The 27,831-nt window shown below is 37.8% G+C and overlaps 1 protein-coding gene across 2 annotated transcripts in view; it reads left to right on the top strand.

Moving 5' to 3' along the window:
- Window positions 1–27,831, top strand: part of LOC136863906 (adipocyte plasma membrane-associated protein Hemomucin) — a 163,299-nt gene that overhangs the window by 58,077 nt on the left and 77,391 nt on the right. For both annotated transcript variants that reach the window (XM_067140319.2, XM_067140318.2), the window contains exon 6: window positions 26,526–26,660. In XM_067140319.2, the coding sequence (XP_066996420.2) occupies window positions 26,526–26,660 (135 nt within the window). The remainder of the gene's footprint in view (window positions 1–26,525; window positions 26,661–27,831) is intronic.

Here is a 27,831-nt window from a genome sequence, read left to right as displayed (position 1 = left end):
AACTTTTCAGTTTTCTTACTTCAAACAGTGTCACCTAACCTAGCTTAACTACTCACATATTATGGAAGCATATTTCAAGCCACCTGTAGAGAGTTCCAGTCTAAATTTGAGTACACTCAGTGTTCAAAAGTATCCATTTTATTGAAAATAATGTGCTGATTACTGAGAAAGTGTAAAAGAGTTTTAAAAACTTTCAAAAAATTATTACATGCAAATAACTTGAAAAAATATTTTAAAACTTACCTTTTTTGGAATGTTTTTTCTGGAAGACTTTCTTTTGTGGCTGGGCTTGGAACATTCAGAGACAAGCAACGAACGGTAGTCAGCAATCATGTTGACCAGTTTCATGCATATCACCTTTCCATTTGGGATATTTGCTGGCGAAACCTTTCTCCATGCTTGTCGTTGACCATTTCCAGGTTTGGTGGAAAGAAGTTATTTAAGATGGGAGTGCAGGAAATTAATTTTCAGGGAGATATTGCAGCCCATTACCTTATACTCCCTTAACAGATTTTCCACAACGACAATGTAGTTATCTGCTCTGTAATTTCCAAGGAATTCCGCACATATGTCCTTGAATGCACACCATGCCACATTTTCTGTTTCGGTGAGTTTTTCCTGGAACATACGATCTTGCTGGATTTTATGGATTTAAGGACCAGTGAAATTGCCCTCTCTTAATTTTCCTTCACCCAACCTGGGATGTGTTTCTCTTAAATACAGAAAACCATTCCCATTTTTGTCCATTGCCTTAATGAAATTCTTCATTAAATCCGGATTTTGTATTTAGCAGTGGTAATAATATTTTCTGAGAATCCACGAGTGAATGAAACTTTACATTTTTTTTTTTTTTTTTTTGCGTACTGCTAAACTTTGTCTCTCTTTACTCTGTTCCAAGGCTTCCACTCACACAAGAAACAAACCGTCATAAATCCTGGCTGCATTGTGGTTAATAGACTAATTACTTTTAGGTCTCAACATATTTGCCATTCATGATCGCTATAACTTACTGCTTTTAGGAGGATATCAGTGTTTTCATATTATTCTTTCACATGTATGGCATAAGCCATTGGAACCGAAGTGTAAATATTACCATTGTGTAGCAATATGGCTTTTAGACTTGACTTCGAAAAGTCAACAAATAAACTCCATTCATCTGGAATATGTTCTCTACATAGCTGACCCGTTAGTTCCCTCACATTATTGCAATAAATAAGATCACATTTTTTAGAACAATATGTTGATAAGGTATGTTGACTTTTTCGACAAATTGAAACTTAGGTACCTGGTTGTAAGAGATTCCATTCCTTTATTCGAGATGCTAACGATTGAGACTGGGCTTGTGTGAGATTTAAATCTCTTACAAGATCGTTTAGCATTGACTGTGAAATTAGACTGTGTTTTTTGGATTCCACGAATTCAGAATCGGAGTTGGGAGTGAAAGAAGTACTGGGACCATCCTCAGGGGAAGAACTCGATGCTTCCCCTTGTGGGGTCAATTTTCCGGGTGGCATTGGAATAGGAAATGAATCGTCATGCTTAACAGGCCTTTGTGCGGAGGGCAAATCTGGATAGACTATGTACTGGTTGGTTTTGTGTGAGAAACCAGGAAGTTTTGTTAAACAGAAATAACAGTTCAAGAGGTGGTGGTCCTTCTGTTCTGTGCATATCATAGGAAAAGCAAACGACGTAGAAGGACAAGTGCTATTTAACAAGCCTCTCAAATTACCAAATGACCGACTCGCCTGGTTATCATGAAATAACGGATTAAGTAGCTTATATGTACTTCTAAAGAACTCAGATTTAAGTATTGTGACGAACAAGTTTGTTGGTTGCTTCTTTCAAAACATTAAGACGCAGTGAGAGTAATTAAATTGAAAACAAGAAATAAAGTGTTCAACCTATTCAGTACAAGGAAAGTAAGAAATGTAATGTTACATTGTTATTTGATTAAAAGTGGTACCGGTTTCGACCACTATTCTGGGTCATCATCAGCCGATTAAATAAAATATAAAACAATGCATAGGAAAACAATAAGTAAAGGATAGGTCTTTCACTAAAAGCAGTTCAAGAAGCACTATAACACTGTAGGGATTAGCACTGTGTGATGTAAGATCCTAAAATCCAGAAGTTGAAGATCAGTCATTTAAATGAAACAAGAACTTGCACCTTGCTTCATTTAAATGACTGATCTTCGACTTCTTCGACACGAGGCTGACGTATTTGAACACCTTTAAATACCACCTGACTGAGCGAGGATCGAACCTGCCACGTTGGGGTCAGAAGGCCAGTGCCTCAACCGTCTGAGCCACTCAGTCCAGCTTCTTATTTCTAAAAACTCCATTCAAGCTTATTCATCTACTATATCATTCCACTCTCAACGGGCTGCTCTGAACATACTGCTTAGCCGAGCAGGTAGTCTCCTTACTCCCAAGTTTTTCCAGCCCAGTGTTTGCAGTATTTTTGTAACACTACTCTTTTGTCAGAAATCACTTAGAACAAATCGTATTTTTTTCTTTTGGATCTTTTACAGTTCTCGAATCTAGTAATCTTGGTGAAGGAACCATACGTTAATTGGTGTCTTATCAGTGACTTACGGACCCATATATCTTAAGTGTACTGTATATCTACCACTTACTCCAGTTTCTTGATATGGGTTCAGGGATGAGGTGACATGAAATTATATGGCATGATTTTACTGCCTGATGCCTTTCTTGACGCAAACCTCAGTTGAGGAGCTAATCAGTGGCGGCCGGTCAGTACGTGCTACCGGGCTCCAGCACAAAGCTATAAGGAATTAATTATATTCAGTACAATTATCCTGGTGCCTTTTCTTTGTTTAGAGTACAGTATGAATTTGTTTTTTGTGAAAATCAGGACGAGATCTGTCGAACACCTAGCGCCGTTCTCCCGTGGAACCTGGCTTGTGCTCACGTGAAATGAGCTCTGGCATGTAGCCTGAAGGAAGCAATAGGCAGGCACAGCCAAGCTTGCAACACTCCCCGTAGCCAGTGGAGTATACCATCACCGGGATCAACTTTCACTGATCCCGTCTATAGTTACTTTTTCTCCCGCTAGGGGGTAGAAGTGCTTGATGCCTCTTGCTACCCTGATGTTGAACGTGATAAGCGATTCTGCCAGTAGAGTGTAGCATCGTCTGGGCTCAAAGGTAAAGCGTAACTGGCGGCAATCAATCCCAAACGTAACGTTGTTATTAAGGTAACCAACCAATGCTTATTAACATATCCATCTTTCTTTTGTGTCAAAAATAAGGAATTCGTACATGAGTCAAAGAATCTTGAACTGACCCTAAATGTTATCCCGCATTAGAATGTAATTTATGCTGGTAATAGATGTCTCAATGATTCAGTTGGCAGCACTTTCAGTTGCTTTGTGCGGTGTTTGATCTCGCGGTTATATTGTTGGTGGGTGTTTTTCTAACACTGTGTTAGTGCTAAAGTTCACATGGAGATTTATCCAATTATTTATCCACTACAGTGTATATCAAGTGAAATTAAACTAGTGTTCTTAGTGAGGATCTCTATTTCCATGATCCTATTTGGGAAGTGAGTATACAGCATGAATAGTGTGGACAGTTTGATGAAAGAGCCATTATCTAGGAGAACATTAGAAGAAAAAGTGAACATAAAAATTATAGGTCGTCCCACTCCAGTCAAATTTAACTCGGAAGGCTTCGAGAGGGCAAAATTCCAGTTATATCAGGCATTTCAGCTGTAAAGTTTACGACAATAACAGTTGGATATGTAGCTGTGATATAAGAAATGCTTTGTTTTGTTTTCCTTGTGTCTTATTTGGAAATAATGACATCTGGAGTACGAAAGGTGTGAAGAATCTGGGGCATTTAAACGAGTATATGAAGAAGCATTCGTTGAACAGAAAACACATCAATAGTGTAGTGGACCTAAGTGCTCTAGAAAATGTGAATATTGCAACACAACTTAGTAGGGCATATCACGACAATTTGCAGAGACATAATGCAGAAATAGAGAAGAATAGGTATATTTTGTCTAAAATCATTGATTGTATGAAATTTTGTGGGGCATTCGAACTAGCTTTACGTGGTCATGATGAGTCTTCCGTATCTGAAAATCCGGGAGTGTTCTTGGGATTAGTTGATTTCGTGAGCAGTCTAGACAGTGCCATCAAGGCACACACGGAATCCAATAACGTATTTAAGGGCACATCAAAAACCAACCAGAATGAATTGCTAGACTGTATGCTGGAAGTCTCCGTGAAAAGATACTGGAGGAAATACGTAACACTAAGTACACTGCTATAATGGCAGATGAAACTACTGACGATTCTGAAGAGCTACAGTTAGCAATTGTGTTCAGATACGTATTAAATGGACAGCCACTTGAAACATTTTGGGGATTCTTTAATCCAGATGGACAAACTGCAGATGCAGTATCTGAGTGCATACTGCAGCAGGTCAGTAGCATTTTTCGGGTTAATCCAGATAAAATTATTGCCCAAACTTACGATGGAGCATCTGTGATGAGTGGTGAAAGAGGTGGAGTTCAAAGGAAAATCAAGGCTCACTATCCCCTAGCCAATTACATTCACTGCAACGCCCACCAGCTCAACCTCGTATTAGAACACACGGCCTCTCAAAATCAAGCTGCGCACGTATTTTTCTGCAGCCTATCTGCATTTCCTGCATTCTTTTCCAGATCTCCTCAACGTCTGGCAGCTTTGGAGAAAGTGGTAGCACGAAGAATTCCAGGATGTTCATCAACAAGGTGGAACTTCAAGTCTAGAACCGTCAATGTCATGCATGAAAATAAAGATGCTTTGTTGCAATGCTTTCTGGACCTGGAAAAGTCGAAATCTGTAAAGACAGTTCAAGAAGCACGTGGACTCAGACACAATTTGGAGGACGAAGAGTTCTTATTTTGGCTGTCCTTCTTTCACAGAACAATGCCTCTACAAGCAAGATTGGCAGATGCAATCAAAATAGTAAATGCTGTTAGCATTTTTACGAAGGTTGTTGCTTCAGTCACGAATTCTGTCTATAAAATAGCAAATGAAGTTTCTTCAGAAATGCCAAAAAGCAAAACACGCAGAACGGAATATTACAGGACGGCTGATGCTAGGATGTTTGTGATCGAATCACTGAAGAATTAGATCGTAGATTTGAGTCTGTTTCTTATTTAGAGGTTGCAAATTTATTAGATTTGATGAATTTTAGTGAATATTCAAAACAGTTCACTGTAAAAGGAGTTAACACTGTATGTGACATATACAGACTCGCAGACAAGAATAGACTAATGACTGAGCTCAGCGTTCTGTATGAAAGAACTGATTTCAGAGAAATTGACGTTGCAGTTCCTTTGCTTCAACTGATCCTGAAGAACAAACTGCAAGACACCTTTCTCCCAGATAACAGAATAGCTCAGGATTTTGACTACGATTCCAATGACTACTTCAGAACCGGAGAGATGCTTTTCAAATCTTAAAAGGATTAAAACGTTCCTTTGAAATACTATGTGTCAGGAACGGTTGAATGCATTAGCGATGCTATCAATCGAGAAAAAGCGAATCTTGGAAATAAAGAACTTTAACCAAAAGGTGATCGACAAGTTTTGAAGCAAGAAAGATAGCCGTATGGACTTCGTATTTTGCCATTAGGTAAGTACAAACATTTCTCGAAAGAAATATTTATCGCGACAATTGTCGAAGTATTCATCTGCTTCGAAATTAATGTTTTTGTTTGTTCTGTGTTATAAATTGTGAGAAAAGCTGTTAAAATTACTATTATTATTATTATTATTATTATTATTATTATTATTATTATTATTATTATTTTTATTATCAAGTTTAAAGTAACTTACGAGTTGTTCATCATGGCAATATGCAGATTGAAAACAGCGTATTTAGCGTTTTTTGTAGCATGTAGGACGATTTTTTCAAGAGCCACCACTGGAGCTAATGAAGATGAAATGAATTTTGGTGAATGAAATTGAGTAAGGAAGTGGAAGGAATAAGCTGTGGCCTATGAATAGGAACTCTCCTGGTATTTACATGGTAATAAAAATGGAAAACCACAGCAAAACTTTTCTCAGGACAGTGGATAGTGGAGTTTGAACCCATTTGTGCTCAAATGCAGTGTGTGGTTCCAAAGCTGTAGCATGTTAACACACACGGCCGCTCCGCATGGTATAAATTCTTATTGCCACCCCGAAATATCCTCCAACATATGAAGAAATATGTAACCTCCATGTACAATCCAATTTATGTGATAACCCCCATGAAGATTTTTCCTTATACCGGTACTAAAATGTAGGTACTAAATGATCCCTATGAAGTACTTTCACCTCAGCAGCAACAGTGTTAGTATAATTGTATTATTGTATGGTAATAGCCTATACTTTGTGGAAGGATGCTTTCATCCTTTCCATGAATTTTTGCAACTTGTCAGTTGTAGTTGTTACTTTACTTTTAACGTGTAATGTAAAAATAGTAGTAAAAAATGAATCTCAGAACCTAAAAATATTGTCAGTTCTCTAACATGTTATTAAAATCAAGCCTAGCCTTAAATACCTATCGCACCCAAGCTCTTAACTCGTCCTCTCCCAGGTTATGAGATTCAAATAGTATTAGTTCTTGTCTGTGTTCTGTTATCTGATTTTTCCTGTCCCCTTTTCTTTTTAATTTTCACACAGAGCAATACCATATTTTTTTATAGCCAAGAACTACCAACCTGAAGCTAAAGGTAAGTGTTACATGCTTTTGAATACAAGGAATGTGCAAATGCTGAAGATTTAATATTTTTTTCCTCCTGTCCTTCATCTCTCATGAGTTCTTTGCAGTTGTTTCATTGTGTATTTATTTGTGGTCTCGTATACTTCTTACTGTACTATAACTTCGTAGTTCACTTTCTGCAAGTAAGGCCACTTAACATGCCACTCTCTTCCTCTTGCTTGTTTTACCACAACGGTCTGTTGTCAGTTGGATGTATGAAAATGGCATTTGTTAGACTTCTTTGACTCTTAATGTATGATGTTCAAAGCATGTTGTTTCTTTGTTTTTTGTGGTTTTTGTGGTAACAGAATTTGTAGTTAAAATGTATATCTTAATAGTTGATTGGTGTTGCAGTCTAAATTTAAGGAATATATAGAAAATAATTTAATGTACATTGTGACATGCTATGTTTCATTGAAGAGAATTGTATTTATCTATGTAGAAATACGAGAGTATTTCTAATTGGATGATGTACACTGTTTCATTAAGAGGAGAACGGGGAGGTTATGTTTTTCAGTTGTCAAGCAGTCAGCTTCAGATCCAGCAAAAACTAATTGTAGTGTTACTTGTGAAGTAACTCATCAAATTAGTATCTACAACTATTATTTATGGTATCTTGAAGAATGGAGTACTGTTCTATAGAATTCAAGTACTCTGAACTAGTAAATGATTTCATGTTTAATGATAATGAAAAGGTTGCGGCAGCTAGACCTAACATTCTGAAAGGGTTGATATCTTACTCTTTTGTATCATTGTATGTAAAGGTATTTGGATTTCTCTCATGTTCTTCCACTTATTTATGCACAGTGTGTTTGAGGTGACTTTTGACATGAAGTCCTCAGCATAACTAGCTTTTCAATTCCATATTGCTTGTTGCTTATTTTCATTACTAATTCAATTTACCAACGGTTAGCCTTAGGGCTATCCAGAGGAGTGTTGTTTTTCTTGGTGATGTGTGTTTTCATTTCTTATTTTATTTTCAGCAATTTTTCTAACTTGGAATTGTCGCCGCTTACGTGATTATGATGTCGGAAGGAGGAAGTTTATTATTATTATTATTATTATTATTATTATTATTATTATTATTATTATTATTATTATTATTATTATTATTATTTATTTATTTTCCACTAATTGTAGGTACAATTTAGGGATGGTGAATGGAGAAAGGCCATAGCCCCACATACACGAAAGTGCCTCCATCACCACTTAAATTACAATATTCAAATATACAATTATATTCTACATAGTGTGCTTATATACATTTACCTTATTTACATAGGCATATTTACATAATACTCGCAAGACCTGTTCAACATTCAAGTAATTCGACACACACACACACACACACACACACACACACACACACACACTCTCTCTCTCTCTCTCTCTCTCTCTCTCTCTCTCTCTCTCAGTTAATGGCCATGTTTCAGTTATTAATTTATCCTTTTGTTGGTTAACCTGAGTGAGTTTTGAGTGAGCAGTTAATATTGGAAACAAGTGATATGGAATTGAGAAGCTTGGTTATGACCTAAATCATGGTGTGCTCTATTAGAGGCGAGAGTGCACCCTCCCCACTCCGCACTACTCCCGCTGACGTCAGCCTGCTGTGGCAAGATGAGGCATTGCATTTTGTTGACTACACAAGTTTATTTTGCAATAAATGGAGTTGCCATGCACTTCAGCACTTCCAAAATTTATAAGAGAGAGTATTCTTAATTGTTTAAAAATAACAGGCTATATCTGGTAAAAATTATATTCCCCTATTAACAGTTTCCATTACATGTTTAATCATTTTTGACAGTAATTGTTATTAAACCACGGTGACATGACTTAACTTGTCCTATAAGGACATAACAATGTAAAAAAATCAGTAACACTAAAATGGGCAGCTTAAGAGGTACATACATTAAAAAGAATATTCAGTAACATATCTGGATGCTAACATTTTAGGGTTTTCAACTTTCTTACAGAAGTTTCTCCTTTATTATGTGATAGAAAATCATTGTGCATTTTCTTGTAGTTTGAAAGCAAAATGTTGCACAAAATACTAAAAATTTTGTTTATAATTTCCAAGACAGAAATTCTCCAGATACAGGTTTTCTGTAAAGTTTCACTGAGTCCTGTGAGTTTCTGCACTATTAATTTGCACAGTACTACGTACTGTTCGTCACAGTCTCGAAGAAATAATTTCTCGCTCTTGCTGGAAACGAGCGTGTTCATGATCTGGAATGCAAACTTTCCTACATTCAATACTTCATCGGTTGGAACTATTAACCCCCTGCCTTGTTAGTATCCTCCAAGTACCCATCACTCATACTTTCTCCAGCCACCAACCGTACACAGTATTCACGTGTCACCCTTGCAACTTGAAATTGTTCTTCCAGTTCTCTTGCTGTGCAGTGAAGACTTTCTTTGCTTGGGCCTTCAGCTATCAAATTGAAAGATTGAAAATTCAGGGCTATCATGCCATATGCAGATTTTGTCTCAAGCACATTTGTCATTCTAATTTTTCTTCCTGCATCCATTTGGAAGGGAATTGCACAGGGTGGTATAATCGGTCTGTTACTTTTCTTAATATATGCAAATGATTTAGGGAACAATATAACATCAAAAATAAGATTGTATGCAGATGACATAATTGTTTATAGGGAAATAAACAACATTGAAGATTGTTCAGAATTAGAAAGGGACCTTGAAAGTATCCAACAATGGGTTGAAGAAAATATGAAGGTTAATGGAGGCAAATCAGCTCTTTATAACTTTTACAAACAGGAGCTTTAAAACTGAATTTGAATATACTTTGGATGAGGTAGTTATCTCAAAAGATGGCAAGTGCAAATACTTAGGTGTGAGATTTGAATGTAATTTGCACTGGAAGGGTCATGTGGATGACATTGTTGGGAAAGCATACAGATCGTTACATGTCATAATGAGGCTACTTAAAGGATGCAACAAAGAGTTAAAAGAAAAAAGTTACTTGAGTATGGTTCGTCCATTATTGGAATATGCAAACAATGTTTGGGATCCTCACCAAGAATACCTAATAAAAGAAATAGATAGTGTGCAGAGGAAAGCAGCAAGATTTGTAACAGGGGATTTCAGGAGAAAGAGTAGTGTATCAGAAATGTTAAAGGAACTTGGGTGGGAACCTTTAAGTGAGAGAAGGGAGAAAACTAGACTTACAGGATTATATAGAGCCTATACAGGAGAAGCATGGGGAGATATCCGTGAGAGGCTTCAGTTGGAAAATAATTATATCGGCAGGACTGACCACAAATACAAAATTAGAAGGAATTTTAGCAGAAGCGATTGGGGTAAATTTTCATTCATTGGGAAGGGTGTGAAGGAGTGTAACAGTTTACCAGGGGTAGTGTTTGATCCTTTTCCAAAATCTGTACAGATATTCAAGAAGAGAATAAACAGCAATAGAGAAAATAAATGAAGTGTTAGAGGCCATTCGACCAGTGCAGGTTATTGTAAATAAAATTTAAAAAAACGTGTGAGAATAAATTAATTCCATCCCCTGGTCTAAGGAGTTTGGACAGCCAAAGTAGGGGACTGGCTGTAGGGGTGAAGTACAGTGGGGACTTCGAGGGCCCTGGGACCGCTACGGTAGCTGTGAAGGCCCTTCAGGAACTCTGAAAAGTGGTGGCAAAAGGGGCTCTGGTTAAGACGCAGCAGGTCGTTATGCTACTTAGCTTCCAGAATGGGTAAAAAAAAAAAAAAAAAGTAAATAAATGCAATGTAAATTTTAATCTTATACCAGTTGTATAGTATCATTTGAAGTAATTCCACATACTGTATATCAGTTGACTATATTTGTAAGTAGTAGGCCTACAGGAGATATTATAGGTAGAAGTTTGTAAACAATATAAATTTATTAAGGATGAGCTGTGTGTTTAATAGAAAAAATTGTTAGCGTAAATTGTATAATATTTTATTATAGGATAATTTTCTTCTCTTGTTAATTTAATATTCAGTGCTTGACAATGTATTTTTGTGTACGATTTGCCACCGAGGTAGACACCTCATTTGAAAATAAAGAGAATTTGATTTATCTGAGGTACACTTATAATTTCCACTACTAAATTGTTTGTGAACACCAACACTCTCTTCTAATTTATCAGTTTGAAATTTACCAGGCAGCAGTTACCAAACAAAACTGTATAACCCTTATAAACGTTTTTGTACTTCTGATCAGGGCTTAACACGTCAGAAGTCAAAGATCCGCTTTTCATATTTGTCCCTATCTTCATCCAATTCTGAACTGAAATAACACTCTTTTAGAGGAACTGAAACCTAAAATCTGAAAGAGCATGAAATGGTTCACCAAATTTATTCATTCTGCGAATGCCATTTTTACTACTCTTTGTATTTACAATGGACTACCATTTCCATATTATAGCAATGAAGTCTGCAGTCTCTTCGTAGCCATGTGCAAATCAAGGCCCCACACCGCTGGCTGCGCAGAAGCGTGTGACTGGGGAAGACATGTCCATGCGCGTACCGCCATGTTGCGGGCGCTCCTCAGCTTGACGCGGAGATCGTATGGAATTCGTGCTTTAACTTAAATTTCTCACACGTGAAAACATCCGCCCTACAAAATTAATGACAGCCTACACCGACTATTGTGTACACACGCAATAAATATACGTAATATGAAGACTGTGGTAATATTAAAATATATTTCTGTATAAAAACTGAACAATCTACACAAATCCTTTGGATAGCCCATAGGCTTTAGCAGACTGAATAAGAAGACTGAAAAATACACTACTACAAAAATACACTAGCGGTACCTCGAAAATGATCATGTTGCTCACTTTAATATAAGGGTCATGTTTGTAACTGATGTGTTTGAACATTGTACGCATGGCAAGAATGCCAGACTCAAAGGACGAGGATCACGTGACAATCTGTCTCTTGAAAAACCTAGACTCTACAATTTAGCTTTATTGAAAACTAGCAAGATACCCGTGCTTCGCTACGGTATTATACTGAAATTTATAATTTAATGCTTATTGTATTAGATATATAATCCGCCGAAATTCGCGATCTGACTCGTTTTCTGCGAGAATCCACCAAAATTCCCGATCTGACTGGTTTTCTATGATTTTACGGCACGTTTCCTCCCACTTTTAAATCTTCCTTTCCAGCAATCAATTTCGTACTTCCCGGGCTAGGCTCAGGTATTCTTCCCGGTCAGTTGGGTCCGTAAATCTTTGCCATCTTTTCCTATAATATTTTTAATATGGATAAAATCCTTCAGGAGATCCGGCGTGGTGTCATATTGGGTGCCTTGGCAGCACTGAACCCGCAGCCGGACTGCATTCTTAGTCATTACCCGTCCAGGAGCCGTTTCCAGCGCGGTCCGCACATTTGACGACGGTCCGGAATATTATTATTATAATTATTATTATTATTATTATTATTATTATTATTACTATTATGTGTTGCTGGAATGGCTGATGACAGGGAAAACCGGAGTATCCGGAGAAAAACCTGTCCCACCCCCGTTTTGTCCAGCACGAATCCCACATGGAGTGACCGGGATTTGAACCACGGAATCCAGCTGTGAGAGGCCGGCGCGCTGCCGCCTGAGCAACGGAGGATCCTTATAAGTACATTAATAACAGTAAAATCAATTGGTCTCACCTCCTTCTACACCCCACCGCCGTTAAGTTTATTTACCGCCAGCCCCCCCCCCCCACCAAACAAATTAAAAGAATGCTTGTTTCTTTATGTTTAAGGGAGATTAAAAACACCAATGTTCACTTCTATTACCTTCAGTTTTGAGATAAAAAAAATAATTCACTTTTTTCACTTCATTTCGCAATAATCCCCCCCCCCCTTTTAAATGAATTTTCCCGCAAATAATACTTGTTTCTTTAATAGTAAAGGATCTTCTAAATACCAATTATCGCGACTCTAACTTCTTCAGTTTTCGATTTATGTGTCCTCATGAAAGGAATTCAACACCTTTACACTCCCGCCCTCCAAGATGGTTTCCCCACCAAAACACGTTCTTCTTTGTTTTTAAAGGAGGTCCAAATAAGAATTTTCACGTCTGTAACAACTTTAGTTTTTATTAGATGTATGTATTCTCATACAATTCAGTCAATTAATTTTTCAATTCTTTCAAACCCCCCCCCCCCCCCCCCCTTCATTGGATTTTCCGAGAATACGTGTTTCTTTACTTTTAAAGCAGATTGCAAATATCAAATTTCACGTCTGTAACATCTTCATTTTTGAGATATCAGTAGCCTAATTAAAAGAATTCATCACCATTTTCAGTCACTTTTACCCCCCTCCACCCAAGTGGTATTTCCGATAACTAAAAGTACATGTTTCTTTATGCTTAATAGAGATAAAAAATACCATTTTTCACTTCTGTAACATGTTAAGTTTAGGATTTACAGGAAACAAAAAATACGTGTTCCTTAATTTTTAGAGGAGATTCTAACTACCAATTTTTACATCTGTAAATTTTAAAATTTTAAGATGTAGACACATTCATTTTAAAAAATTAACCCCCAATATTTGGATTTTCCAAAAACGAAAAAATACGTGTTTCTTTACTTTTAAAGTAGATCCCAAATACCAATTTTCAGGTCTGTAATATCTTCAGGTTCTGAAATATAAGTAGCCTCATGAAAGGCATTCAACCCATTATTCACCCTTTTACACCCTTCCTATTGGGATTTTCCGAAAACAAAAGAATACATGTTTCTTTATTTTTAAAGGAGATTCTAAATACCAATTTTTACATCTATAAACTTAAAAAGTTTTGAGATATAGATACACTCATTTTAAAAAATCACCCCATTTTCACCCCTCCCCCTCATTAATTGGATTTTCCACAAAAAGAAAAATACATGTTTCTTTATTTTTTAAGGAGATCCCAAACACCAATTTTCAGGTCTGTAATATCTTCAGGTTCTGAAATATAAGTAGACTCATGAAATGCATTCGACCCGTTTTTCAACCTTTACCACCCTTCATTACGATTTTCCGAAAACAAAATATTAGTGTTTCTTTATTTTTAATGCAGATTCTAAATACCAATTTTTACATCTATAACCTTTAAAAGTTTTGAGATATACAGTCATTTTAAAATATTACCCCCTTTTCACCCCCCTTAATTGGGTTTTCCAGAAAAACAAAAAATACATGTTTCTTTATTTTTAAAAGAGATCCCAAACACCAATTTTCAGGTCTATAATATCTTCAGTTTCTGAGATATAAGTAGCCTCATTAAAGGCATTCAACCCATTTTTCACCCCTTTTCACTCCTCCTATTGCGATTTTCCGAAAACAAAGAAATACGTGTTTCTTTATTTTTAATGAAGATTCTAAATACCAATTTTTACATCTGCAAACTTTAACAGTTTGGAGATACAGAGTCACTCATTTTAAAAATTCACCCCCTTTTCACCCTCCCATTAATTGTATTTTACAAAAACAAAAAAATACGTGCTTCTTTATTTTTAAAAGAGATCAAAAGTACCAATTTTCAGGTCTGTATAATATCTTCAGTTTCAGAGATATAAGTACCGGTATCCTGATTAAATGCATTCAACCCATTTTCCCCCATTTTCACCCTTTTTCATCCCTCATATTGGGATTTTCTGAAAACAAAAAAATACGTGTTTCCTTATTTTTAAAGAAGATTCTAAATACCAATTTTTACATCTGTAAACTTTTAAAGTTTTGAGATATAGATACACTCATTTTAAAATTTCACCCCCATTTTCACCCCCTTACCGAAGGAATATCCAAAAATCCTCTCTTAGCGAGCACCTACATCATAACATGAATATATCCCCAAAATTTCATTTCTTTATGTCCAGTAGTTTTGGCTCGGCGATGATGAATCAGTCAGTCAGTCAGGACAAGCTATTTTATATATATATATATATATATATATATATATATATATATATATATAGATAGATAGATAAGAAGACATGTTAAAAAGCAGTCTACAACTTAAGTATGATTACATATCGTGAGATAAAAATTGCCTGTCTCTCAGCAGACTGGAGAACACATAAATATTTACAAACTCCTGTGCCGATAACAATAATCTTCAATATCAACAAAAAAGGAAACCTGTAAAATAAAATCTTTCTAAGAAAGGTACATACTGTAGCTTACGATTCCTTTCTGATAAGTCATTAGGCCTACAGCACATTTTACTCAATTCTCTGAACACATTGTTTAAAAAGTATATGACTGCAGAAATCTTTCTAAAACAATCAGATACATGTTTCATCATTTTCTGAATATGAAATGCCGGCTCTGCGGGGTAGGGGTAGCGTGTCTACTTCTTACCTGGAGGCCCCAGGTTCAATCCCCGGCCAGGTCAGGGATTTGTACCTTGATCTAAGTGCTGGTTCGAGGTCCGCTCAGCCTTCGTGATTACAATTGCGGAGCTATCTGACGGTGAGATAACGGCCGAGAGGATTCGCCGTGCTGACCACATGCCACCTTGTAATCTGCAGGCCTTCAGGTTGAGCAGCGGTCCCTTGGTAGGCCATGGCCTTTCGGGCTTGTTGTGCCATGTGGTTTGGATTGGATATGAAATACCGTAACTGGATTGGCAGAAGTTATCATTATTGTGTGGTTTGGATTTAGGTAAATGCTGCCTGACATTTGTTACACTAGTGCTAGTCTTCTATTGTGTATTTCCTAAAATGAAATGAATGTCTAGGGTAGTTTGAGTTTCTCTGCGTGGTTTAGGCTTAAGTTTTAATTTTACCAATTTATTTTACGTCGCACCGACACAGATAGGTCTTATCACGACGATGGGATAGGAAAGGCCTAGGAATGAGAAGGAAGAGCCCGTAGCCTTAATTAAAATCAGCCCCAGCATTTGCCTGGTGTGAAAATGGAAAACCACGGAAAACTATCTTCAGGGCTGCCGACAGTGGGGTTCGAACCCACTATATCCCGGATGCAAGCTCACAGCTGCACGGTCCTAACCGCACGTCCAACTCGCTCGGTTAGGCTTAAGTAAGAATTGTATCATTTAAGATGTAAAACCCTCCTCATAATATTATCTTCTTAAATATTGCTGCTTTAACAAACTCATTCTGAATTAACATTATCTGAGCACATAAAAATTGAAAGTGTGTTCTAATTTTTCTCTAATATGAACACCATGATTTACACCAGAAAGAAAATAGATGAAACTGAAAGTAAAGCACTTGCAAACAAAAAGATTAATATCATAGTGAACAGTTATTTTGATTAGCGTTTTCTGCTGCATACTAGGATTGACAAGGTTGTAATGAGATATATTTATACCTTATATTGTCAGATTTTTCTGGAATAGCGTATTAACAATTGTATTCTTTTATTATAAAACAAATGGGAAAAATTGGAAGAAAATGAAAACATACGATACTAATAAATCATTTTTCAGATAATTGATAATTTGAAACAATACCTTACCCCAATATTAAAAGGTTTTATCAAGTTGTATCAATCATATCTTATGGATTCTATGCCCAGGTTTATCAAATTTGTAGTACCGCAACACAGTTTGTGTGAAAAATATGTAGCCTTTTTCAGAACAGCTGTTTAGTTCTAAACAATTATCTCCGATTAATTGGAGGAAGGCAATCAAAAAAAGAAGAAGTAGCCTAAATATTCTAAATTTCATGTCCATGCGTTCTCTGAATCACTGCCTTCGTGATGTATATTACGAAGGCAGTGTCTGAATCAACCACCCTATAACCTGTTTAGTTCTCGATTAGGCCCTATGGTAAATTAAAGTTATTTTATAACAGTTCAATTTCTACTCACATGTAAAAAGAAATACCAGATCCCTTCCGATAGCAACCTGTGCAAATGAAGGCTGAACACGAATTCACCCTCGTGAATATCTTTCCATTCCACGCGTAAGGCCTATTGCTGAAACTACTGTATGTATCAGATCCCACATTCCTTGAAAATATTTGACAATATATTATCACTCCATCACATATAATACTAAAACAGATCCACTAACAGGCATGATTCAAATCGAAAACATGCAAGGGTCTGTAAACATTACCACGTGCTAGCCATGCATTCGAAGCTGAAGCGCCCACAACATGGCGATGCGCGAAAGTGTTCAATATTCCGCATAGCATCAGCGTGCTCTGTGAGTCTAGATAAGTAATATTAAAGTCTTTGGTGCAAATCAAAGAGGCTTTGGTGCTCTCGTCGGAAATGTTTAGGGCAAGTGACACTTATGCCTGTCTAGATTGCTAGGATACAAGGTTTTAAAGTTCAGTTTGTATCCTTACTACAAAATACTGGTTCATTTATTCTTATACAAGTTTCTAGGCTACTCAGTTTGGCTCTTTTAAATGTATCTCCACTGCCTTCTCCTGTTTCAGATTCAAAGGCAGGAAACGTGAAAGTTCCATGGAAAGATCCTTCTGGTTTATCGAATTGTTGTTAATGTTCTTTAGAAGATGAATAGTGTTGTGCATACAGTATAATGGATAGTCTGTTTCGGGGTAAAAAATATGCATCATCATCATCAGAGCCTTCGTTCAACAAACGAAACATATTCTAATTGACCTTATTATCAGAAATGATGCACAGAACTTTGAAGGAACTCCTGAGATTATCTTCACTAGATGTTCGAAAGAAGAAAATACTGATAATATCAGATATGGAATAAGTTTTTGCTTTGGCAGTGTGATCGTGTTTTACTGAGAAACCTACAATCTTTCTGGACCTGTAGTCTGTGTTCCCTTGTTAACATATACATAATCCAAATGCAGAATAACCCACTTTTCTATTTCACTTGCTTTGTCCCTCACAACTTTCATAAAAAGATAATTTTCGTTCACCTGATTTGGTGAAATATGTAAAGAAGCAGTCAGTTGCTGCAGGATACTTGGGATATGGCATAGTAAGAATTTTTTTGGGTCCTAATTGCCTCATAAAGACGAATGCTGTGAAAATTAGCCTCGAAGAGTAATTTGTTTTGAAGTGAAAATTAAGGAGATTTGTTCTGATAAAACGTCAACTTGGTCAGCAAGCATTTCATCATTATTTTTTATAAGCGCAGCTTTTAAGTCCTGAAGCTAGGATTTCACACTCTCAACTATTATATTAACAGATGGAAGTCTATGGCTTAGATGACTAAATTGATTGTCGCAGACAACTCCATTTTTGTCGGAATATCTGTGGCTCAAGAATTTCACTTAGCATTTGATAACTCACTTCAGTGTTATTGAAGTACGCAGAGACTTTCAAGTTCCTGTCTATATTTATATGAAACTAGCTGATGTGCCCGTGCTTTGCTACGGAATTCTACATTTTATACAGAATTCTAGGTTAGGTAGTGTACACGTTGTGAGCAAGATACTATGAAATTGCATAGCTCTTAACGTTACCCTAGAAACGCAATGGGGAAATCACCAAACATCTTTTCTCATATGAAGATGGAGTTAGGGAATTTTCACTGTAATGGTAGACCCGCTTGCATACCATCAGTCACAATCAGGTTGGGGAGCTTTCATTATAATGGCAGACACTCAATCCCCACCTGCCCTTTTTATGTCATCAAAAAGATTGTTTTAGTGGTTTTCCCAAATGAAATGAACATACATTACAATGATGTCAGTAGGAATGGTGCGATTAAAAGCAATGCTTTCATATGAAATACTCAATCAAATGAAAAATCACACATTTTCTCACCTTTAACGAACAGGGCTAAGCTGCCGATCTAACAGTCCTAAGTTCCAGAGCTGGAATGACCAAGCTGCAGACAGCCGTGATCTGTGAACACTCTTAGTCTTTTTTCGGTGGGGGGGAGTCAAATATTGGAGTGTCCCAGAGCAAAAACTATGCCCTTTTACTAATCTCTTTCCTAGGAGTACCCGATGAGTCGGGAAGTATCAATTCACTACACTGGCGGCGGAAAAATCTGACTTGGAGGCAAATTTTTCCTCCAAGCCAGAGGAGAAACCCCCTCTTCACTGCTAATTTGGAATAAAATCAATGTAGAATTTAATAAAAATGAAGAATAATAAGCTTTTCTTAAGAAACGGCTCTTTTCAGGGTTGAATTTTGTGTTATTTATTGAATTGTAGTGCTGTAATTTGGAATAGCCCTAATTGTTATTCTAGACTAGGCCATATTACTACTACTACTGTACTACAATCTTTCTGGACCTGTAGTCTGTTCCCTTACTAACATATACATAATCCAAATGCAGAATAACCCACTTTTCTATTTCACTTACTTTGTCCCTCACAACTTTCATAAAAAGGTAATTTTCGTTCACCTGATTTGGTGAAATATGTGAAGAAGCAGTGAGCCTCTGCCTTTACTGTGCCCACTGCTCATTCAACACAGCACGTCAGAGTAGGGATCGAATAGCTGGAATACTGTGATGAACCAGTGTGTTACGTACCAGCTGTATCAGAAAATGTATGAACCAGAGGAATGGCATTTTAAAGAAGAAAGTTTTCTAACTTCCCAGGTTATTTCCTACCAATATTCAGTCAGGCTGTTATATTCGGTACGCAGCAGTAATCCCATATATCGGAGTTGAGTGGTAGCGTAAGAGACAAAGAACATCACAACAAACAATGGTCATTGTAATGTTATTGTTGATAAATGTTATGCGCTTTCGATATTGTAGGCCTTCACATTTAGTTTTCTTCCGACTCTGAAATACCACTCTTATCGTAGTCGGTACATTAAAACTGAATATAGTAGTTAGTGGGACGTAAAGCAAATATTATTATTATTATTATTATTATTATTATTATTATTATTATTATTATTATTATTATTATTAAAACTGAATGAAACATAAATGACCAGAAATTGTATTCTCTATAACTTTGGTTATGTACCGGTAGTACTTTTCGATAGGACCAATAACAAAGGTATTTAAAAATTACATTTTAGGCGCCTTTCCCTAAACTACAATTTCATCCAGGGTAAATAAAATTGTTTATAGCTTAGACTGTAGTTTCTTATTCCCCGACTCTATATACCGATTTTCATTAAATTCTGTTAACCCATTTTCTCGTGGCTCAGCGTTGATACGGACTTAGCAACCAAAATACAAGTTCATGAATATCTGTGTTATCATAGCCAGTACGGTAAAAATGTATAAGACATAAATGGTCGTAAATTTAATTCTATATAACTTTAGTTATGTAGTATTTATCGATACGGCCACTAATAATATAAATATTTGAGAATAAAATTTTACGTCTACCACTAAACTACCATTTCACTCAGCGTGAATTAAATTATTTATAGCGTGGATTTTAGTGGCTCATTCTCCGACTTCGCATACCAATTTTCAATGAGATAGGACCACTAATAATGTAAATATTTAAGAATTACGTTTCAGGCCTTCCCCTAAACTACCATTTCACTCAGCGTGAATAAAATTATATATAGCCCAGATTGTATCAACTTATTCCCCGACTTTGCATACCAATTTTTATTAAGATAGGACTACTAATAGCATAAATATTTGAAAATTAAATTTTAGTCCTTCCCCTAAACTACCATTTCAATCAATGTGAATAAAATTATTTATGGCCTAGATTGTAGTGACTTATTCCCCAACTTTGCATACCGATTTTCATTAAGTTCTCTTTAGCAGTTTTCTAGTGATGCGTGTACATACATACATACATACATACATACGCAGGTGCTTTGAAAAGTTCTTGGAATGTACTAGAATTAAGTATCTTACCTCGGTGGACCTGCTTTTATTTTTCAACATAGTCTCCCTGTAGACTAATGCATTTTGTCCAGCGATGTTCCAATGCCTTGATCCCATCTCGAAAATGAGATTCCTCCAGGCTTGCAAACGACCTCTCCAATTCGGCTGTCAGTTCTTCCCTTGTAGAAAATCTCCGTCCACCGAGGAAAATTTTCAGCTTAGGAAATAGATGAAAGTCTGATGGTGCGAAATAAGGTGAATAAGGTGGATGTGGCAACAATTCGTACCCCAGTTCATGAAGTTTTGCCATGGCAATAACACTTGTGTGTCGCGGAGCGTTGTCCTGATGAAAGATGACCTTTTTCCTTGCCAAACCAGGCCTTGTTTCGCGTATCTTTTCCTGTAGTTGGTCTGGGAGGTTTGCATAGTATTGCCCCATAATTGTTTTACCAGTAGAAAGATAATCTATCAGCAGAATGCCTTTTGCATCCCAGAAAACTGGGGCCGTGACCTTTCTAGCCGAACGCACTGCCTTTGCTTTCTTTGGTGGTGGTGAATCAGCATGTTTACACTGCTTTGACTGCTGTTTTGTCTCTGGGGTATAGTAGTGGACCCAAGTTTCATCTGTAGTCACAAACCGGCGCAAAAAATCTTGGTTGCACTGAAAACGGGCTAGACTTTGTTCGGACATTTCCAGTCTGGTGCGTTTATTGTTCATTGTCAAGAGCCGCGGCACCCATCTTGCGGATAATTTTTTCATACCCAATTCTTCAGTTAAAATATAATCTACCCATTCAGAAGACATCCCTACAGCTTCAGCAATCTCCCGCACTTTCAGTCGACGATCCTCCACGACCATTTTATGCACTTTTGCGATAAATTCTGGGGTCGTAACACTTTTTGGCCGTCCACTACGCGGATCATCATCCAAGCTCTCCCGACCAAATTTAGACTCGCTGGTCCACTTGGTAACAATTGAAAATGGAGTGGAGTCCCCCAGTGTGTTCTGAAAGTCAGCATGAATTTCCTTTGCTTTCATACCTTTCTTTACAAATTATTTAATCACTGCTCGAATCTCAGTTTTTCCCATTGTCACAAATCACTACGCGGGAACAACAACAAAGAGTCTTCACTACCACACTCCTGCAGCTAGAGCACTGACGCGCCACGTGTTCACTCACAAAGGATGTGTGATTGTTTCGCGGGAACCTTGTTGCTCTAGCACTGACATCTAGCGGTGATTCTGAGAACTTTTCAAACCGTCCTTGTACATACATACATACATACATACATACATACAGACAGACAGACAGACAGAAATTACGGAAAAGTAAAAAGTGCATTTCCTTGTTACTGTGGACATGACCGATACAGAAATACCATTCTTTTCAAATTCTGAGCAATGTACAGACAAACTCTTATTTTATTTTATATATATATATATAGATTTAACATTCATGGAATCAAATTTTATTGCATAGACAATAAGTTTGTCATTGAACAGTTTAAAGCTAAGCTCCTTTTTTTCAATTTCAATATCTGATGGCTTACCAGAAATTTCTTGTACACATTGTTGAAAGTAACGGATATCATTTGCAGCTGCCTTTTTCGATGTCTCTTCCTCGTCGTTGTTTTTCTTTCTTCAATCTCCAAGGCTCTATCATCTGGATGCTTTCATTTAAATGGCATTTTATTTTATAAATATGCAGGCAATCTATCAAAAATAGTAAAGAACCAGATTTCAGTTTTGATCTGTCATACACGAATACCCTTTCCTCACTGTTGGCATCTTTATAGGAAACTTCATACTGTGTACATTTCGACTCAAAATGCTTAATACACATGACACCCTAGGACAAAGGCTCCGAGTCTTTTCTTATAATATTCTGCACCCACTGTTAATGTAACTCTTGTTCTTTTGGGAAAATGAAAATCGATACGTACTCGCTTACAGCACCTTTAATGGTATAATTACTTTTGCGGCTTAGTACACAACATTTTACCAGCATTTCATTTCCGAAAAATAAATATGCATAGGCTAAAATCACAGTGCATGGCTAAAGCTAGTTCTGACAAGCAGCCTTCAGTGCGTGAGTGGAATGTGGCTAGGCCTATTGATGCCTTAACCCCCTCCACGAACGTTCCCACCGCTAGTATAGTGTGCTGTGCCTAGACCTATCAAGACAATTGTTCAGACGCATAGCCTCCAGTTATTGGAGTGCCATGTGGTCAGCACGACAACATCCTGAACTGTACTGCTTGGCTTTGAAAACTTGGACTACTCCCTCTCATATTACACATCACCTGAGTTGGTCTCGAAGCTGAGAGAACCCTCTGCAGCCTTCAGTCCAGGATTAAAATCCTTGGACGAGCCAGGAATTGAACCAGCGTCTCAGGGTAAGGGGCAAACGCACTGCCCATACTCTAGGGAGCCCTTGGCTAGACACGGAATATTAAGGAATTTCAATATAAATTAATGTATTCGATCTGAAACATTGTAATGTTTGGCAGGTTCGATCCTGGCTCAGTCCGGTGGTATTTGAAGGTGCTCAAATACGTCATCCTCGTGTCGGTAGATTTACTGGCACGTAAAAGAACTCCTGCGGGACTAAATTCCGGCACCTCGGAGTCTCCAAAAACCTTAAAAGAGTAGTTAGTGGGACGTAAAACAAATAACATTAATTATTAATTACATTGTAATGTACAGTGAGATTTAAAAGCGGGTAATTGCTCCTACCACAGTATTAAGTCTAGCTGCTGCTGTTTTTAATTTGACTTTATTGTTGGTAAACAAAGTACTACAGCAAAATTCAATTAGGTTTTGGTACAAGAAAGCGCAATAGTTATGCTGTGAAAATGTGTATACATGTGAAAATATGTATATTTGAATTGTGATGAATTTGGAAGATGCTGAGCGAGTTGGCCATGCGGTTTTGGTTGCATAGCTGTGAGCTTACATTTGGGAGATGGTAGGTTTGAATCCCACTGTTGGTTACTGTGAAGATGTTTTTCAGTTGTTTCCCATTCTTATGTCATGCAATGCTGGGGCTGTACCTTATAGCCACGGCTCCTGTTGTCCCAATCCTATCGCTTTCCCATCCTTGCATCGCCGATGTGTTAAAGTACTAACAAAAGGAAAAAAAGCTCCCTTTGCTAGCGTAATTCTTGTGGTTCCATAGGTGCTGCTGTTATACTCTGCAATGACAATCTTAGTCCTTTGTCCTGATATGGGTTTGGGGATGGGGTGAGATGAAATTATATGGCATGCTTTTGTAGCCAGGTGCCCTTCCTGATGCCATACTCAGTTGAAGAGCTAATGAAATGAATGATGGTGAATGAATTTGGGTAAGGAGGTTGAAAGAATCTGCTGTGGCCTATGAATATGAATTGTCCCAGCATTTATCTGGAAGTGAAAATTGGATACGACAGAAAACCATTCTCAGGACACCATCAGGTCAGCTGATGGTGGGGTTCATACCCACTCTCTTCCGGAATGGAGAGCTTGGCTCCATAGCCGTACCACATGAACACGCATTGCCACTCTGCTTGGTGAGTAGGATTTCATACTATTTCCTATATATTAAGCTGGATAACCTGCAGAAGTCAGGATAAAGTATAGGATGAATCAGAAATAGTTTCCATCCTTGTCCTTCCTGCATGCCAAGTGGTGGTAAATTGGAGTTCTCTTTCTGACACACACTTAGTGTTCACTCATAGCAAAAATCAACTGTTATGACTTACTCAAATGAGAAGAAAACATTTAATAAAACTCTTTGCAGCAAGTGCTAGAAATGCTCTGTTAGCTTGCAGACAAGCAGTATAGCATGATATGTGACATTATGTTTTACCCTCTAATGTTCTGCCTCTTGTCTTTTCAAAATTTCACTGGGAAGGGCATTTTTCAATCCTACTGAGGGAGGGTCGCTTCTGCGTTTTTTTTTTCTTTTCAACTACTCCACAAGTTGGACTGAAACCATAACCATGAATTTTTTCACAGTTTCACAGTTTTCACAGTGTGCCAGGATTCTGCTGAAGTTTTTTAAAAAAATTCTTGCTGTAGATTTGATCTTTGATAATCTTGAGGCCTGGGATATGCTGTTAAAGAAATACCGTATTTACGCGAATAATCCCCACATATTAAAAAAAAACAATTGAGGCACGAAATTGGGGTGCGGGTTTTATTTGCGTCAATGTTGGCTTTTTTTTTTTTTTTCAAAATGGGCCTTCCTAAAGTTAAGGTGCGGGGATTATTCGCGTAAATATGGTAGTTTGTCATTACTTGTGCAAGTAAGAATACATTATTTGGTACTACATAAAATGCAACTATGATTGGGGGATTAGAGCTTGGTGGTCTAGTCACTGGCTTCTCACCAAGGTAGCCATCTCGGCCTATGCATGTGGAATTTTTGAAATTAAAGGTCACATTCTTATGATTCGGATTCCACATAAAACTGGAGGTCCTGTGGTAGTGGTCATAATATAAGCAGCCACATAAAACTACAAGAATTTTGCAACTACACTGCCTGACAAAAAAATTGAAGCACACACAATAAATTGTCAGATGTCAATGTAACTTCTTATACGTACACACCATCAGTGGGTATGTAAATGATTACAGTAAGATGCAATTCTCTGTGACAAGTAGAATGGTCAGCAGAGTACGTTACTGTCGTTTGTGTTTAATGGTGTTATCAGGCTTGGTAGGGCTAGTCGAACTGTGCAGTATCCAGATTGGAGGCTCATTTGGATGTGACAGTGGCCCGATGTTGGACTGTATGAGAATGTGAGGACTGGCATACTTGTCAAAGTTCTGGTCAATCATGTCTGACCACCACAAGGGAGGATTGCTGTATTGTGCATCAGGCATATCGTAACCCCCCTTCACATCTGCGCCTGACATCCGAGAAGAAGTAATGGACTCCCTGCAACATTTTGTCATCCCGCACCATTGGTCGGAGACTAGCATCAGCTGGACTTGGAAATTACTGTCGAATACATAGTCAGCTTGCATTCGGGAGATAGTGGGCTCGAACCCCATTGTCGGCAGCCCTGAAGATGTTGTTAGTGGTGCCTTGACCAGGACGCATTGACTGCTGATGAATGTCATTGCATTGTGTTCATTGATGAATCACGGTTCTGCACTACCCTGGATGACCATCATCTCCCAGTATGGCAGCGACGTGGGGAGAGGTCCCATGTTTTGGAGAAGCACAGCGGTCTTACTTCTGGTGTCTTGGTGTGCTGAGTCACTGGGTATGATTTCCAGTCGCTGCTGGTAGTGATTGAGGGAACTCTTGACGGCACAACAGTATGTCACGGACATCCTGTGTCCTGTGTTATCTTTCATGCTACAGTACAGTAACGTGGTGCCATTTTTTCAACACGACAATGCCCGTCCATACACAACACCTGTGTCTATGAACTGTATGCGTGATGTTGAGGTACTCCCAAGGCCAGCAAGATCCCAAGATCTGTCCCCGATAGAACGTGCGGGACCAGCTCGGACATAAACTCCGTCCCTTTGCCTGTATCCAGAATATCAAGGTCCAGTTAAAACAGTTTTGGGCAAGTTTTCCTCAGGAGAGGATACAATGGTTTTGACACCCAAACCAAATCAATGCAAGAATCCAGGCCAGAGGGGGTGCAACGTCATGCTGATAAATGGGCTCGTACTGCCAAGTTCTTCGTAAATTTGACTAAATTTTTTAATCACTGAAATAACATCACATACTCTCTCAACACGTGAAATTTCATGTAGTTTTCTCCTCCCTTTCTGGGTGCTTTAGATTTTTTTGTCGGGCAGTTTATGATTGGTGGTTGTTATTTTTGACCAATGAATTGCTGTGCATCATGATATAACCAGGATTGTAGTATTGGTCATGTGGATGTTGTATTACCAGTTACCTTTTCACACCATGGTGGAGAATGGGAGATGAGTCAGGTATAGTGAAAAAGGCTGATGAGGGTACCGTACTTGTATTTTCTGCTTATAATTCATGTTTACACACTTAATTCAGAGTCGGTATACAGTGTATATATATATTTTTTTTCTCTTTAGGCTGTTCAGATATGATCCTCAGACAAAACAGAGTAAAGTTCTTATTGATCAACTGCAGTTTGCAAATGGCGTGGTTCTTTCTCCGGAAGAAGACTTTGTTCTGGTTGCTGAAACAGCTCGTAGCAGAATTCACAGGTAGGTCCTTTCCAATTTCTTTGAAATCATTTAGGAAAACAACAGATAGGGAATCTGCCACCTGGGCGACTGCCCTAAATGCAGATCAGTATTGATTGATTTGATCTCCAAGAAGTTGCATATTGAAAGAATAACTTGTGGCTTATTTTGTTGTTTGTAGGTCTTAATTTTGAGGTAGTTGAACCGAGATGGTCATTACTTGAGACCCTGCATTTCTGTTATCAACTCTATTGCTACATTCGTTGCATTTTAAGTTCCAGATGGTTGTATAATTTGTATAATGAAATCTTTCATGTTTATTTGGTTCACTTGTTTAGATATATCATACTGATTATTTTTCTTCTTCTACCATGTTTCCCACTGTTGTGGGGTTGCGGGTGTGAACTGTGTTGCCTATGTGAATCTAGACCTGTTTTACGGCCGAATGTCCTTTCTGACTCCAACCCTATGTGCGTTCACTATTGCATGTTTCTGTAGTCGTAGTATGATGTGTTGTATGAATATGAAGGGGAGAGAGACAAACCATACTGTACACAGTTAAAATTTCTGGTCCCACTGGGAATCAAACACGAAGCCCTCTAAACTGAAGGCCAATAGGTTGACCATTTAGCCAAGAAGCCAGACATCATTCATACCGAATATAATTTAGTACAGTTTGTAGTATTTTGAAATGGAATCCATAACGCGAAGGAAAATGAAATGCACAATCACTGAAGGGAGTACTGAATGGAACGCAACTGAAGAATGTGAAGACCCCAGTGCATAGTGATATTTTACCAGCTGTCGCCAGTGGGCTTGCGAAATCTGCCTCAGCTGCTGGTAGTGGGAGTGAACTATTTCAAGGTCGGTCGCTGAGACAGATTAGCCCTGTGTGGAGAGTTCCATTTAAAATAATGTTCCACAAGCACGGGCGGCTGGTAACAGATTCCTGTCGCCTAGTGTGAAATGGCCCTTAATGCAGGGTACTGCGCGAAGTCCTAGGGCAAATATTTCACATAAACATGAATAAACATATCAAAAGAGAAAACAAATGAGAAAAATCTTGCCCGTAATCTTCATTTCGTCCTTCTTTCCAAAGTTTACAAATCTGATTGCGTGCTGCACCAGCATTGTACGATTATGTAACTTGAAGTTGTGCATCACTCTAAGATCAAGTGGCTGCAGCTCTCTC

This window comes from Anabrus simplex, chromosome 2 (genome assembly GCF_040414725.1).
Source record: "Anabrus simplex isolate iqAnaSimp1 chromosome 2, ASM4041472v1, whole genome shotgun sequence".
Lineage (NCBI taxonomy): Eukaryota > Metazoa > Arthropoda > Insecta > Orthoptera > Tettigoniidae > Anabrus > Anabrus simplex.
Note: the sequence above shows the minus strand (reverse complement) of the source record. Positions and strands in the feature narration are given on the sequence as shown.